Source organism: Cetorhinus maximus, chromosome 25 (genome assembly GCF_964194155.1).
Source record: "Cetorhinus maximus chromosome 25, sCetMax3.hap1.1, whole genome shotgun sequence".
NCBI lineage: Eukaryota > Metazoa > Chordata > Chondrichthyes > Lamniformes > Cetorhinidae > Cetorhinus > Cetorhinus maximus.
The window spans coordinates 29803530-29819553 of NC_135903.1; the positions used below are offsets into that span (position 1 = coordinate 29803530).

Sequence of the window (16024 nt, forward strand, 5' to 3'; positions counted from 1 at the left end):
GGTATAACTCCAATAGAACCCAATAGAAAAGACTAGATTCATTTACTCTGAGACCCCTTGATTCTGGGAATTCTTGGTTGGACTTGTAAGGGGTGGAACTTCCACATGCCCCTTACCAATGGGACAAAAACTCCCTACATGTAGAGTTCTCATTTCCCCAGCTAATTCAAGACTCAGCATTATAGATCACGAGTATTGTGGCATACTGATGGGTGCAACTGGGCCTTTGGATCATGTGGTGGTGAGGTTATTTGGGGATGGGCAACGTCCAGGTTGCAGAAGTAGTCTAGAACCAAACAGAAGAAATATTGGTTTTCAGACCCTTTGCATGGATGGCATAAGAAATGCACCTCTCCAGTTGACAGTAGGTACCTGAATTTCTGGCTGCTTGGGGGAGGCAGATTCTAGAATAATGTCTACAATGGTAGGGCTGCCCTGTGCTATTTAGGTTCCCACTTGCCAACCATACAAAGTCTAGTGGGAGGGGATTGGTGGGCCCAGGTGTAACCACATGGATTGTGGTCCATGGATTTTAAGGCCGGGATGCATGCTGACATACAACATCCTAATCAGTGAAACAAATGTTGAGTCAAGGTGTTGGGTGAATACGCAAATGTGTATCCCTTTAAAAAATTTAGGACTACAGGGAAAGCAAATGGTCTCAAATTCTTTACTTGGTCTGCTAAATAACAAAACTTTCTGAATAATGCCCAACCATCAAGGAATTGAAGATAAACACTAGACTCCCCGACACGGTATCATTGTGGTGTTTTCTGTAGTAGTCCCATGGGTATCATTGTGGTGATTTCTGTAACAGCTCTATGGATATCATTGTGGTGTTTTCTCTACAGGATTGCATGAGATACTGGCTCTGCTGACAGCACAGCTAAGACCAGATGCCAATCTCACAGCAGAAATTGGCTTCCTGACAGAAGTCTTCAGTGAACACAGTTTCAACTCACTCATGAAGGTATAGTATTGCAAACAGTGTAGTGCAGACTCTAGTGCTATACCTTAACTATGTTGTACTGTGACATTAAATACCCTGCTAGCCCTGGCTTTGGGAGAGCTAGTTTAGATGTGGTTCCTGGGAATAATGGAGACTACATTAAAGAACTTGGTATGCATTTCACATAAACTTGACTGAAAGTTTAATGCAGAGTGCCATTGATGCACCACACTGTGAATCAATCTACAATAACCATTAGATTTGATGGCTTCCATTCTTGTGTAATTTTGGTCTGTCTGTTTTAGTTACAAGTCATCTTTTTTGCACACCTTTACTGAGAAATGTGCTTTATCACTGAATATCACAGGATGACAGTTCCATACCTGAGCAGCAACCCCTGAAGCCTGGCTGTTTCTGTGCTGTTCACTTAATCACAGTGGATGGAGTAAATGTTGTTTAAATAGTCTCTGTTTCCCTTTCAGATTCATCAGAAGCTCCAGCAGTTTGTCAGGCAGGGGCCATCTCCTGCCCTACATAGCGCAGCAGCTTTAGCAGAGGATGTAAGTAGCTACAAAAGGGTGCTCAGCAACAGAAATCCATTGATCAGGATAACATTGTGCACATCATTGCATTGAGAAGTGATTTTGATATAGGAAATGTTGAGATCCATAAGGTGATTCCCCTATAGTACTATAGAATGATACTTCTCTGCACAACATTTACCGTTGGTCAGTGGGATGTGACACCATCAGCAGTAGGCCAGGCAAATACAATGTCCTGTTGGTAATGCTGAACTTACACTGGCAAAATTAAGCTACCCGGAACCATCCTTACTGCTTAATATAATGACAACTTTTAGGAAGGTACAAAGTCTATTGTTTTTAATACTCTTTAAAGTATAGTGACCATATTTTTGTGCCTCATATTAAAAGCAGAAAATTGATCATATTGGTAGTAAATTATACAGCATTACAGTAAAATCCCCTTAAAATGAAATTTCATTTCCCTAAATAACACAAGTATAGCAGGAGGCCCATTAAGTCAGGAAGTGCCTAAGTGAACACTGGCTGGTGTTAGGGATTTGAAATTAAATTAGAGACAGATCCAGGGCAGTGCTGAATCATCACCAGGTCACACAATTCTCAAGGCAGCTGAAATGAAAAAAATGAGAATGTTTCCTCTTGCCTCAGAAACATTGCATAATAAGAAAAGATGAAGGAGGAAGAAAAATATTGTGAGAAGAATTTAGAAATGAGCAAGAGCAGAAATACAACTGACCAGATAGAAATATAGTCAACTGAGACCGAGCTGCAAAGAGGGTTAACCTCTTCCTGGAACTAAATCTAATTAGCAAATATAATTAAGTAATTCAGTAACTAGCAAGTTGAATGAAGTACTTTATGACTGAATGTATTGGCTCCATTGATCTGAGGTTTTATTCCATTGTTTCTAGTGAGCTAAATAATGTAAGGTTGCCATAATTGCCCGATAACTGGGCAGTTTGTCTTTGTCTGTCTGCTTGTACCTACTCCCACCAGGAGATCTGCTGTCATGGTATGTCATGTTCCTCTGTCTTGTACAATCCCCATACATCCATTATATTTCATCTACATTCATCAACCAACTACACCCCACTTTGCCCTCTAGAAGAGATCTGTAGCATTTCAGCTCTGACCAAATGGCCGAAACACTGACATTTTCTTTTCTATTTGTCACTTTTTAGAGTTCTTTTTGCTCTTGCAACTTCGAGTCCTTCTTCATTTGTCTTATGGTCTGCATATGGAATTTTTAGCTTACGTGAGAGCATCCACATTTCAAAGATCTCTATTTTCTTCCACTGATCTTTATTTATTGCCCAGGACAATATAGGGCAGTGGTTAATTATAAAAGGAGAGCTGTTTCATTTAGTTCATAAGTAAAGCAGAATATTTGATTCCCTTTCTTAATATAAACTTATAAACTTATATATATATATATATATGTATAAATCTTATTTCCTTTAGAACTTTCATTATATATATCTTATGTAAAACATTTTTGAAAATATTTATTAGATTTTTAATGCATTCGAGTTAGATCAAATCAGGAATGTGATTAAATTAAATAGTATTAAAGAACCAGGGTAACCATGAAGTGTACTTTAAGTTTACTATTTAAAACCATTATTGAATACAAGCTGCAATTACACGGTGATGCAATGACAAAGCTATCCCGAAAATACACCAAGACTAATGCAATTCCCAACCAACGAGTTTCTGATTAGAAATCGAGGCCTTTGAAGAAGGCTGCTGGATACGGCTGGGGGGTCACCATTCCTATTCACAAAAGTTTCTTCACTGTTTGTAACTCATTCGGAAATATAAACATGTAGAAAGCTTGTGAGTGAATCACAATTGTAAGTAATACTCAGATTGAACAGGCAGTGACTGACCGTTTGGGCATACTCGTCTTTTCTCTGTTCTTAGCAAGTCTTGTGTTTTCCGTATTTTAAAATTCATTTTTAAGGTATAGGTGTCACTAACAAAGCCGTATTTCTCACCCTTAACTGAGGGGCTTGCTATGCCATTTCAGATCATAACCACATTGCTGTAGGTCTGTATTCACATTTAGACCAGACTGAGTATGGACAACAGATTCCCTTCCCTAAAGGACATTAGTGAGCCAGATGGGTTTTTACATCAATCCAATAGCTTCATAGTTGCTGATTCTACTTTTTACACACTGCCTGAACTTAAATTCCCCAGCCGCCAAGGTGAGATTTGAATTCATGTTTCTGGATCATTAATCCAGGCCTTTGTATTACTAATCCAGAAACATAACTACTGTGCTACCATTCCCTTAAATGATTCCCAATCAATGGGGTATGAAAGGTTAGAATCTGAAGAAAAAACAGACCTCACCAGTGAAGGGGCCAATGGTATTGGGAAACTGCACTCTCCTCCACAGTTTGCCATGACTTTGTTGTGAATATTGGTCCTTACATTTGGAAAAAAGGAGTAAATTTCTGTGACAACAGCTATAGTCAAGACAAGAAGAAAAATTTGAACATTGTTACTTTGGGATAATGTGCTTTTCTTATCCAAGAGATTGCTCCTTTTACACATAGGCATTCTGTTTGTTGCTATGGTGACAGCTCTCAATTTTCCTCTTTGTTACCTTCATATTGATGAAAATTCTGGCAAAGATATATTGAATCTAAAGTCAGAACCATAGCAAATAAGCCTGCCAAAAGTACTGGGCTCTATCTTTCAAGAGAACACATGACTGATGCCCTTCTTCCCACTTAGTTAGCCCATTTTGTAGAATACAGCTTTGGGACAGTTCATGTCAAACATGCAGACAAAGTAATATTATGCCTGTCAACATTCCAAACTGGATTCCTCATGGGGTGACACACCAACCCATTACTCTTGTCCTGAGTCTCAGCCATTGTCTGGAGTGTCAGCCATCTTCTGCTTCTGATAGTAGCTCTCAATATAAACTTTTTGAAGAGTGCATAAGAAACACAATCTCAGTAACTGTCTATTAGCCTTGTTATACTACATGTTATATCAACAAAACTATAATGCATCTGGGAGTGATGTTGCTAAACTGGCATAGATGGGGAGATGATAAGTTAAATCAAGTAGTAGTGATTAGGCACCATTCAGGACAGTAAAAATGTATTTTTCAATTATGTTCTCAGAAAACCTCAGCAGCCATTTTAGTAGCATAGGGTCAGCACCTGGCCCTACATGGAGCCAATGTATTTCTAATTCATTGTATGTCAAGCATTTGAGGCATTTCTGAGAATTGGGTTAAGGTGAAACATAAATGTACATTATTGTCACCTCTGGTTTTTTTTAAACTACTTGTAGATATCAGAAGAGTTGCAGAGTGGGCCAAACAATAATGACATAAGGGAACTGATGCAGTTATTGGCCAAACCACACCTCCAGGTAAGAATGCTATGTAATGTAATTTCATAATGCCACACATTATTTTATTAAAAAGCACCTCTTTGTAGGCAAATAATTACCCTTTTTAGTTTTAGATTATTTAATTAATCTTTATTTGGGAATGTCATTAATTCCTAGTAGAATCCATCCATATAATCAGTCAACATAGACGATGTCTTCGAGAACGAAATTTAAAAGTGCAGAGAACAAAATTGACTCAAAGGTTTTGAGCAAGCTATCAGCCTTAGCACAGTGATAGATCTCTCTTACCTAAGTCAGAAGATCATAGGTTCAAGTCACACACCAAAGATATCCAGACTTATACTCAATGCAGTACTGAGGGAATACTACACTGTGTAAAGTGTTGTTTATCAAATGAGGCATTAAACCAAGGCTCGGTCTACCCTCTGAGGTAGGTGTAAAAACCCTATGGCACCATAGGGCAGTATCTTTAGGTCGGTGAGCGGGGGGCTGGGCCCACTCGACGTGTGGGATGTCGGGCTGAACTCCCAACGTCACCCCGCATCATCTCCATTTTCAGGTTGGTGGAGGTGCAGCCGAATCAGCTGTGTGCCCGCCGACCTGTCAACGGCCTTTTGAGGCCATTTAAAAAGTCATTAACCTAATTAATGGACCTGCCCGTCCAACCTTAAGGTTGGCAGGCAGGCCGGGAGCCCTGGCGGGCTTCAGAAAAAGCATGAAGCCTCATCCACGGGCAGGATGAGGTTTCATGAGGGTTTTTAAAAATATAATAAAAGTTTAAGTTAAAGTGATTGACACGTCCCAACTCATGTGACAGTGTCACATGAGGGGACATGTCAGGGAAATGTTTTCAAATTTTTTCACTGATCTCCTCAAGGAGATCTGTGCGCTCTTTCGCGCGCATGCGTGAAAGAGCGCACTCCCAGCTGAAGGAATCCCCCCCCCGCCCGCACAGGGAGCGCATAGCGCTTCCTGGCAGAGGTCACACTGAGCACCGATTGGAGGCGCGGCTGCCCACGCCCGCTCCTGCACTTCGCCCCCGACGGGGGGAAAATTCTTCCTGGCGTGATGCCCTGTCCAACATTTATCTTTCAACCAGCTTTACTAAAACAAGCAACCTCAGTGCGCACAAATTAATTGCTGCATTAACATTACAACAGTAACAACACTCCAAAGGTAATTCATTGGCACGGACGCACTTTCAAACATCCTGCGATCATGAAAAGCTATCGATAAGGGCATTCTCTTACTTTTCTTCTTAGCACCATAAAGCTTAAAACCATAAAAAGTTTCATACGAAGAGCATCAGGTCAAGCTATTGGAGTAGAATTAATATTAATAGTGTCTATTCTTTCCCACCTATTCCCCCTCACAGGGCAGCCAAAGGATATGTCATTCAAATGGCCATTCTTTATTTCTGAACCTTATCAGCAAATGAATGCTGGCTAGCTGAATGTAGCATCATAACTGAGCTCAATCATGTCCTCACCCAACATCTATAAGGACACATGGCTGCATGGGTGTAAAGAAATAAGAGCAGGAGTAGGTCACATGACTCCTTGAACCTTCGGTGGAGTTGTCTTTATTTTCAAAGCAACACATGTCAAAATAGGTTTCACTGTGGCACAGAAGTGAGAGAGACTGTTGTCAGCTCAGCAATGGCCAGTCTGATGCCAGAACCACATTCAAAGGCTCATGTCCAATCAGCCAAATACATTCGTACACCAATGTGCTGCAGGGCAACCACTGAGAAAACCCATTGTAAAAATGCTTAAAGCTGAAAAAAGCACCACAAAAACTTGTATATTTTAAAGGCTGCAAATTTTCACTCGCTTCATTTGTAGACATGTAAACAATCTCTTGCATTCAATTTTGTTGTTTAGTGTTGGTCATAACCTCTGAGCACCAGAACAATTTCGTCTAATTATATTACATTCACCACCACAAAACAATAATATTTCTTGCTGCTCAGTGCCAGCAATTCTTAAGGGGTTTTATTAGTAACCTCACTGAACTGGAAACCAACGTAGCAAATATACCAACAAGCAACAATATTCAGAGTTCATCTGGGGCCCAGCAATGCCAGATGTAAGTGTCATGAAAATGTAATAATTTTCATAATATTGTGATTTATTGTAAAGGTAGGTTAATAGTGGGGGTTTGGATTAATTTCTCTGTGTGGATGTGTGTGGAGGGGATTTAGTTGAATTAGAGACAGCTAGTCTGGATCTTTTGAGTGTTCAAAAGGGAAGCTAGATTTGAAATGCAAAATGCATTAACATAGCCAAAGTTTTAGAATGTGATGTGTGAGGAACATTTGCATTTTTAGATAAACCAGAGTAGTGAATTTCAAAGAGATGGTAAGGTCACCTAGCCATAAGAGGCTAAGCCAAACAGTGTGTTTATTTTCCCCAAAGATTACTGATAATATGAGTACTATGAAAGATTTGTATTATGAGAAAAGTAAAGTTGCAAAGGCATATTGTAACAATGGGATTTATGTTAAAAAGGGAGAAACATGTATAAAGAAGATGAGGTTATGTGTAAGCAGAAGGCATTCTAAGATCTAAACAAGTGTGAAAAGCCTTCAGCCTCTAGGTATCAAGTTGCTGTCTACAGGAACTGAAGCTGAGATAACTCACTGTGAATAACACTGTTTAGGGTATTGAGTGCTTTACCTGGGTCTGTTGAAATTTATTTGTTTTTAGTTTTGCCTTAACGAAGGTGTAATTGGGTAGCAGATTAATTAGGGGAGCTAGGAGCTGACATAGTAGTAATTTGTAGACCTATGTATGTGCTTAAAATCATTTCTTTTATTAATAAATGTTTAATTTAATTTTGTAAAAAAACCTCTAAGACTTGGTGGACTTATTACTACTGAATTCAAGTCCAGAATTTTTCCCTCATCGGGCGGGCACGGCGGGAGCCGGTGGGGGCGGTCGGGAAGCCAACAGCCGCCCACGATCAGCTCCGCACCACGCTTTCACATGTGAGGGCCAATTAAGGCACACCCAGTGTAGAACGCGACAGCAGCAACAGCGAGAAGGGCCGGGCAGGGGCGGGAGCTCAATGTCTGCTGGGTCCAATGGTGACCCGGCAGCCAATTCAAAAGTGGCCGTGGTAACCATTCGAAGGCTGCCAGTGAAGCACTTGCACCTCGTGATGGAAATCGTAACGGGTGAACACGGCAGGCGGGAGGGCAGATCAGCAGGGCAGCCGGCCCCTCGTTTTTCGGATGAGTGTCTCGCTGCCCTCCTGGAGGAGGCGGCAGCATGCAGAGAGATCCTTGTCCCCAGGGACAGGAGGAGGAGGCCCTCCCACCTTGCCAAAAATGCCTTGAGGAGGTGGCATCCATGGTGAGCTGCACATGGGTGCAGTGCCGTAAGCGGCTCAATGATCTCCTGCGAGCGGGAAGGGTGAGTACCGTGTTGGCATGGGTCACTCATCACAGCAGTTAGGGGCTGCCCACCCAACACCCCTTGGACCTCAGAAGTCTTAGAGTGTGAGTGGCAAATGTCAATGAGGCAGAATCTGGTCAAGGGGGTGAGCCTTGTCTGCTTGGAATGAGTGTCTTGCAGCTGCAGGGTCAGGAATCGTCTGAGCCCTGCGAGGTGTTCCTCAGGCAGGGTTGGCCAGGCTGCAATGGCGCTGTAGGTACAGGGTGGGCTAATCAATGCTCCTCTCTCCTTTCAGGAGAAGACATCCCATAATAATTCCGAGAGGTTGTGGACTGGCAGTGATCCACCCACCTACTCATCCTAACTCTATATGAGCAGGAGGCCCTGGATTTGGAGAGCCGCCATGTGCCTGGGTCAACCGGCCGCGGTGAGGCTGGGGTGCCACAGGGAGGTGAGAGTGCAGTGCACTGAGGTCAGAATGTTTGTAAGACCAACCATTCCACTGTTGTCTCTATATTGATGTGAGCCTCAAACATGGAATCCCCATTGAAAATGGAAAGACGAGGGCACCCTGATCTGAGTGCCAGGCATGCACAGTAACAGCGTAACGACTTCAACTGATGACATGTCCTTGTTCTTACTTTCAGGTTCACCAGCAGCCCATCGGGGTGAAGAGCCTGAAGGCCCACCTCTAACCCCAGAGGACAGCAACCATGGAAACGCATCTGCGTCACACCCTCTCAGCCGAGCAGGCACCAGCACAGATACCAGCACCTTGGTGGGCATTAGATATGCGGCTAATATCTCGGTGCATATCAGCGAGGGCACTTCACACTCGCTTGAGGTGCGGGCGGAGGCAGAGAGTGCCCAGGGCGCCGGTAGTCGGAGGACTGCTGGGGACGAGAAACATGCTCAGTTGGTGGCTGATGATGGGCCTTTGGAGTTGTGCCTGAGGCAGCAGATGCTGGAAGTCCAGCAGGGTGTGCGGGAGGATCTGGCGGAGATACATGAGGGAATGCGTGCCATGGTCTCTGTGATGGAGAAGTTCACGCAGAGCATGAGCAATGCAATGACTCTCATGGCCGAGCGCACTGCCCCCTCCATGGAGAGAGTGGCGACTCTCATGGAGAGGCTCCTCCAGGAGCTGAATCAGGGCTTCCTGGGGATGCGCTCGGGCCTGCAAGCCCTCACACCGGCAATGACCTCAAGCAGTCACTGTCAGTGTGGGAGATGGATTGGGCACCCAGTATCCCAGCTAGGTGCCCATCCATCAATGGTGAACAGGGAGGTCCACAGCGACCTCACATTGGCGCACGAGCTGCCTGTCATTTCTGAGGGGTCCTCTCAGGGCGCTCCAGATGGTGGCAGCAGCTTCTCTGCCCCTCTGCCAGTGACCGTGGCATCCGATGAGGCTGCAGCAGCTGGGGAGATGCCAGACGTAGCACAGGCCGCTCCCTCCCAGGCGGGGCCAGCACAGGCTCCACGGGCCAGAGGACGCCCACCAAGGTCATCAAGGCCAACAGGGCAGCAGAGTCAGCAGGCTGTCTCCAATGCCGGTGCCAGCGAGGGGGGAGCATCTAGACGTAGCACCCGCAAGCGAAAACTTAAAGCACCTGAAGCACAACACGGGTTTATCACTGGTGATATTTTTCCCCCCAGTTTTACATTAAATGTTAACAGGTGTGATGGATAACACCTTTCAATTTAATTTGTATTATGTACGCCAGGCACCACATCATTAAATGTGTTTGTGTTCAACAAGCCTCTGGGTGTTTCATTAGTTCTGCAGGTGCAGGATAACCCATGATGTTATGCGTGACTTGTTTGTCATTGAACTTGATTGAAATGGCACAAAGTGCATGTTGTTCACCAAGCAAATGTTGCTCTCAGGTATCGAGTATGGAGCCTGCAGCCCTGGCATGTGGTGGTGGTTCTTATTTGGTAGGCTAGCTGAAGGAGTGTTGGATCAAAGCCTCCCAGGTGCCCCTGCCTCCCTGGAGGTTGCCCAGATCACCGTCTATCCCCTCAGTGTTCTCCTGACCGTGCTCGTCCCCAGACTCACTACTGGGCTCATCGTCTGATGCCAGAGCAGCTGTGCCAACATCTTCTTCCTCCACTGCGTCCCCCCATTTCCAGTGCCAGATTGTAGAGAGTGCAGCAAGCAACCACTATCAGTGACACATGATCTCGTGGGTACTGCAGTGCGCCCCCTGAATGGTCCAGGCATTGAAAGCACATCTTGAGAAGACTGATGGCTCTCTCTACCACAGCCCTTGTGGAGGCGTGGCTCCTATTGTACCGCTGTTCAGCCTCTGTTCTTGGATGGCGGAGAGGTGTCATGAGCCACCTTTTGAGGGAATAGCCCTGGTCACCCGGCAGCCATCCATCCAGCCGAGCTGGAGCACTGAAGAGCCCCGGCACATGGGAGTGTCTGAGGATGTAGGCATCGTGAGAGCTGCCTGGGTACCTTGCATACACTTGCAGAATCTGCATCCTATGGTCGCACACTATCTGCACGTTCATGGAGTGGAAGTTCTTCCTGTTGACGAAGGCACTGGGCTCACCCACTGGCACCTTGATGGCCACATGTGTGCAGTCTATTGTACCCTGGATGCAGGGGAAGACAGCAATCGCTGCGAACCCTCTGGCTCGCTCAGCCTGGCTGGCCTCGTCCATGTGGTAGTGAATGAAAGTCAATACCCGCCTAAACAGAGCGTCTGTCACCATCTTGACACAACTGTGGACAGCTGATTGGGAGACTCTACACAGATCACCCACTGACCCCTGGAAAGAGCCGGAGGCATAGAAGTTGAGGGCCACTGTGACCTTCAGAGCCACTGGCATGGGGTGTCCACCCACACAGTTGGAGCTGATCTCAGGGCCGATCACCTGACAGATGGAGGTCACGGTCTCCTTTGAAAGGTGGAGCCTCCTTCGGCATTGAACCTCAGACATATTGAGGTAGCTGCATCACTGCTTGTAAACCGTGGCAGCAGGATAGTGGCGTCTTCTGTGGCCCCTTCCACCTTAGATTTCCTGTTGGCCCTGTGCCCCTTGTGCCTGTGCCTGTCCTCCCACAGGTCGCTCCCCTGGACGCTGAATAGGGACATCTAGCCTCCTCCCCCTTCTGCCCCTCTCTTCCTCCTCATAGGAGGTGCCTCCAGCAGAGACCACAATCCCCATTCCCAGGGTAAGGGAAGGCTGTCTGATACCTGAAAGGACGCAAGTGTTATGATTCCTCCAGAGTCCTGAACTGAAGCCTCTTATTTCTGTCAAAGCAGATCTGGTGAAATGAAGTTGTCCTGTTCACATTAGCAAGTAGCAGTAAGTAATAAATTAAAGTTCTAACAACTCACATTAGCGAGCCCACTCACCCCTCTTATCCCGCCTATGGATGAGGTTTTTGAAAATGTGGCCTACCTGCCTGCCTGTTGCACCCGCGTGATGCCCCGAAAATCGCACAGGCTACGTAAACTCCGAGACAATTGGTGTCTCAAAGGCCTTAAATGACCCATTAATTAATGGCGGGCGCATCTCTGTCTTCACCGCGCACCTGCCTAGTGAAATATCGTGAGGGTGCGTGGTGACGTCGGGACGCACGCCCGATATCATTGCGCATCATATTACGCTCGGGCGTGCTGGGCATGTCATGTTATGCTCGGGCGTGCTGGGCGCGTTCCCGCACGCTGAACGTAAAATTCTGGCCCAAGGCACGCATCTCAAAATAAAAATACAAATCGCAAAACAGTTGTGGCAGTTGTTTCAAGTTTCCCTCTGGGGTTTGAGCAGCTCAGCATTTACCATCAGCTGCGCCATTACAAAGCATGTAATTGTACTCCATTCACAGATAATAACAAGCTGAGTTTTGGAAGGGGCTGTGGAGGCAGGAATGGCGGTAGGCAGGCCTGTAATTTCCTGCTGCTGGCCGGCGTGCCAGTTTTCTGCCATGCTCCTGTTTAGGAGCCATTTTTAAGCATGCCTGCTTTTATGGGGGGGTGTTTGGTGACAGCTACCTTCCCATAAGCGCGGGTAGCCAGTTAAACCCCTTAATGAGCCTCTTAAGGCCAGTCTATGGGCACTAGCTGGAATTTCCGACTTGGCAGTTGGGCCTCCCATTGAGGCCGAATCCCAGCCAATGAATGGTGGTGCCCTCCAGGCAAAAGACCAGGGCATTGGGGGCAGTGCTCCATCTATCATTTTAACTCCCCTCCTGTGGCCATGATTGTGGGGTGGCCACTACTGTCGCAGGCCGTCCAGTGAAGGAGATTTCCCTCCACAAAAATGGTCTAGCAGCTGTGGCCTCTCTTTGTTTTTAAGTGTATAATAAGTCTTCCAGGGGCACACCTCCATCTTGAGGTGCCCTCTTTTTTAGCTACCTACATCAGCAGCTGCCAGCTCAGAAGGTGGAGTTGCCAATGTGTCAGTGCTGGAAGGCCTCCTATTGGCCCTCTAGCCTTGGGTGCCCAACCCCATCCTTAATTGGATGGTGAGGGTGCACACTGGCCACTAGCTGACTGGCTCATCAAAAATTGCATCAGGCACCAACATGAGACAGGGTCAAGACCCTGGAAATGCACCCGTGTTGGGATCCCGACACCAGAACAGAAATTCAACCCACTGTGTATGGTTGAATCCTATCACTGTCACGCTTAGTTTCAGTATTATTATGTTTCCAATCTTTTCACCAAGAATCTAATGAACATAAGTATATTGCTGCAAAAAGAAGCATGTCAAAGCTTTTCATCTCGCACTCATCAGGACACTTCCCAAGAACACCAATATAAGGGAAAAACAACAATTTATATTCTATGAGAAGAGAGTGATGATTGGTTGGCAAGTGGACTCTGATACACAGGAGCCTGTTCTTTGCAGTCAGAAAGAACATGAACACAGGTTGCGCCTGTTTCAACTAAACAAAATAAGTAACAGCCACTTGCTGACTCATTCTTCAGGACAATTCCTTGACCAATCAGGGTCAAGCTGCCTGGTTTAAATTTCAAATAATTCTTTGCAGTTAACTGTCAGTCACCATCAATTGGAGCATTCTCCATAGCAACGCCCCCACCAATCAGAGTCCACTTGCTAACCAATCAGCACTCTCTTCTCATACACTGTTGCTTTCCCCTTATATTGGTATTCTTACGAGTGTCCTGATGAGTGCAAGGCAAAAAACTTTGACATGTCTCTTTTCTCAGCAACCCTCAAGTTCTGTACTATCAAATGACTATTAATATAAGTATAGTTTATTGCAGACATATCTGATTCCCAAGATTTTCATCACTTTTCAAGACAAAGGTTAGAACAAAGATTGATTTAAAATGAGTTGACACTGTAAAATGTTTAATTGCAGGGGAGCAGACATAGGGCAGAATCATCCCAGGTTTGCATTAAGTACAGTAGTGGGCAGGAAAAAGAACATTTTATCCGCCAGCCGCAATGGTGGCTTTTCACGCCATACCTTCCCAATCCTAACTCATTAATCGTGCATTCTCAGGAAACATACCATTTCACCTCGTCGCTTCATCACGCCAGGCACCATATTTAAAGTGCAGCTGCGCGCACACCTCTCAGTGCTTCCAGCCCAGGACTGCTGCACAGAAGACATGACCCCAAAAGTCAAGAAGACTGCAGCCCCCCGATTCAGGGGTGTGTCCCTGGAATGCCTTTTGGATGCCGTGGAGGCCCACCGTGATGTATTTTACCCCCGGTCTGGCTGCAGGAGGTCCAGCAACCTCAGCACTCCGGCTTGGGAGGCGATGGCAGTGGTGATTAGTGCCAATGCTGCACAGAAGAGGTTGGCCATCCAATACAGAAAGAGGATGAATGATCTCATCTGTGCCGCCAGGTTAAGGCAACCATCTCATCACTCTAAACTCACACACTCAAGTCCACTACACATTCACTGGCATCTCACTCACTGCCAGTTCAAGGGGCATCACCATTCACTCTCTTGCACACACCCTCACATCTCCATCTGGCCTCATCTCCTCTGGAGACTGCCTCCTCAGCCCTCACACCATCTTGAGGCCACTTGCACAGATCAACTTGTGCCCCCCCACACACACCCTTGGATACCCTCCTTCCCCAGTACAGGCCTCACCCTGCAGCCTCTTCCCTTGCCTGAGGCCACTTCTCCCCCTTCCACGAGCAAGCCCTAGCCCTGCAGCTGTTGAAAAGCCATCCCCGCATTACAACTGGTCTGGTAGGTAGAGACCTGCCCATGAGCCCCCCTAAAAGTGATGTGGTGCTGTGTGTGAAGCCTGGCGCTGATGATTGCGAGCGCTGCCCAAAGCCAGGCAGACAAACAAACCTCAAAGTCCCGAGCAAAGTGCAGCCCGCCAGGTGCACGTCGCTTATGTTCAGTTGTGAAACACGTCAGGAATCACACTGACATGCTCGGATGATGCCGCGTGCGGGGATGATTCCGATGAGCTGGGTTTATAATGATTTGCAGATGTATTACAATGAAGTTTCTGACATCCGACGGCGGGAAACACCCTGCCATTGACGGGCATAGCGGAAGATTGCAAACTAGTTGCACAACGTCGTGAAACCAATTTTTGGCCTTCTTGCCATATTGTCCATTCACGCCACCAAACATGCCCGCTGCCAACTTCCATGGAAAATTCTGCCCATAGTTACTAAAGTAGAGATTATAGGATAGATATTATGATAGAAATCAATACACCTACTTTAGACAGAAACTTTAGACCTCATTATAGGGGTTACATTCTATAGAATACATTTGTCAACCAGCAGGATTTGAGCGTGCAGTTACCAAGAAATTCACTATCCAACAATCATACTAAGTAAGCAACAGAGTCTTGTGTCTTTTGGTAAGTAAATAGAAAACAATTCTTATGCTTCATTCGATCAAGTAATGTCATGCGGTGCACTCAGGTCACGTCATCAAAGATCGTCTCTTTTGCAGCATGGCGCAAATATTGCCAAAGAGATCTAAGCTTGGAGACAGTGATGAAGAAGGAGATCACCCACACCCAACAGTCCAATGTACCTGTAACTCTGAGAATGTTGCTGCAGAATCACCTTTAAAAGCACAAAAAGCGGCATAGCAGCTGTTACAGATAATATATGTTCACCTCGATGCCTAAGCTGCCCTTTTATTAACACTTCTATTCACATATGCTTGGCCTAAAATAACATACCCAACATTGTCTAATGCACCATATCAACTACCATGGAAACCCATGGATTGGCTGCCATCTTGTTCTGCAATAGTAGAATTATTACACTTTATTACAAAGTGTAATAAAGTAAACCTGATTTGTTACTATGTAAATACTAATTCTAGTGCTCCAGTTGATGCAAGTATATGCTTTGCGTGATTTATGACCTATTCTTTAAATATTTGGCCAGTTACAATACAGCAGCAGGATCCTCTTGGGATGAAGGTTTGCCATGTAGCTTCTTTTGTTGGGTCATGGGATGGTCTGGCATCCAGTGTCACTAAGCTTCCAATGGCTGGCTATAATCCTCTCTGCTTTTAGACACATGGGCCAGAATTTTTCCGTTGGCGAGCTAGGGGCGGGGCCCGTTCGCCGACAGGAAAATGACGTCGGGAGGAACCCCCGACATCATCCCACCCCATTTAAATATTCAGGAAGGCGGGCGGACAGCGAAATCAGCTGTCCGCCTGCCAACCTGTCAATGGCCAATTGAGGCCATTGACAGGATAATTAAGCTAATTAAAGGCCCTGCCCATCCAACCTTAAGGCTGGCGGGCAGGCCAGGAGCCC

The 16024-nt window shown here is 45.7% G+C and overlaps 1 protein-coding gene across 3 annotated transcripts in view; it reads left to right on the top strand.

Moving 5' to 3' along the window:
• mpp3a (MAGUK p55 scaffold protein 3a) overlaps positions 1–16024 on the top strand; it is an 89086-nt gene that overhangs the window by 25218 nt on the left and 47844 nt on the right. For all 3 annotated transcript variants that reach the window (XM_078529695.1, XM_078529696.1, XM_078529697.1), the window contains exons 3-5: positions 852–970; positions 1432–1509; positions 4807–4887. In XM_078529695.1, the coding sequence (XP_078385821.1) occupies positions 852–970; positions 1432–1509; positions 4807–4887 (278 nt within the window). The remainder of the gene's footprint in view (positions 1–851; positions 971–1431; positions 1510–4806; positions 4888–16024) is intronic.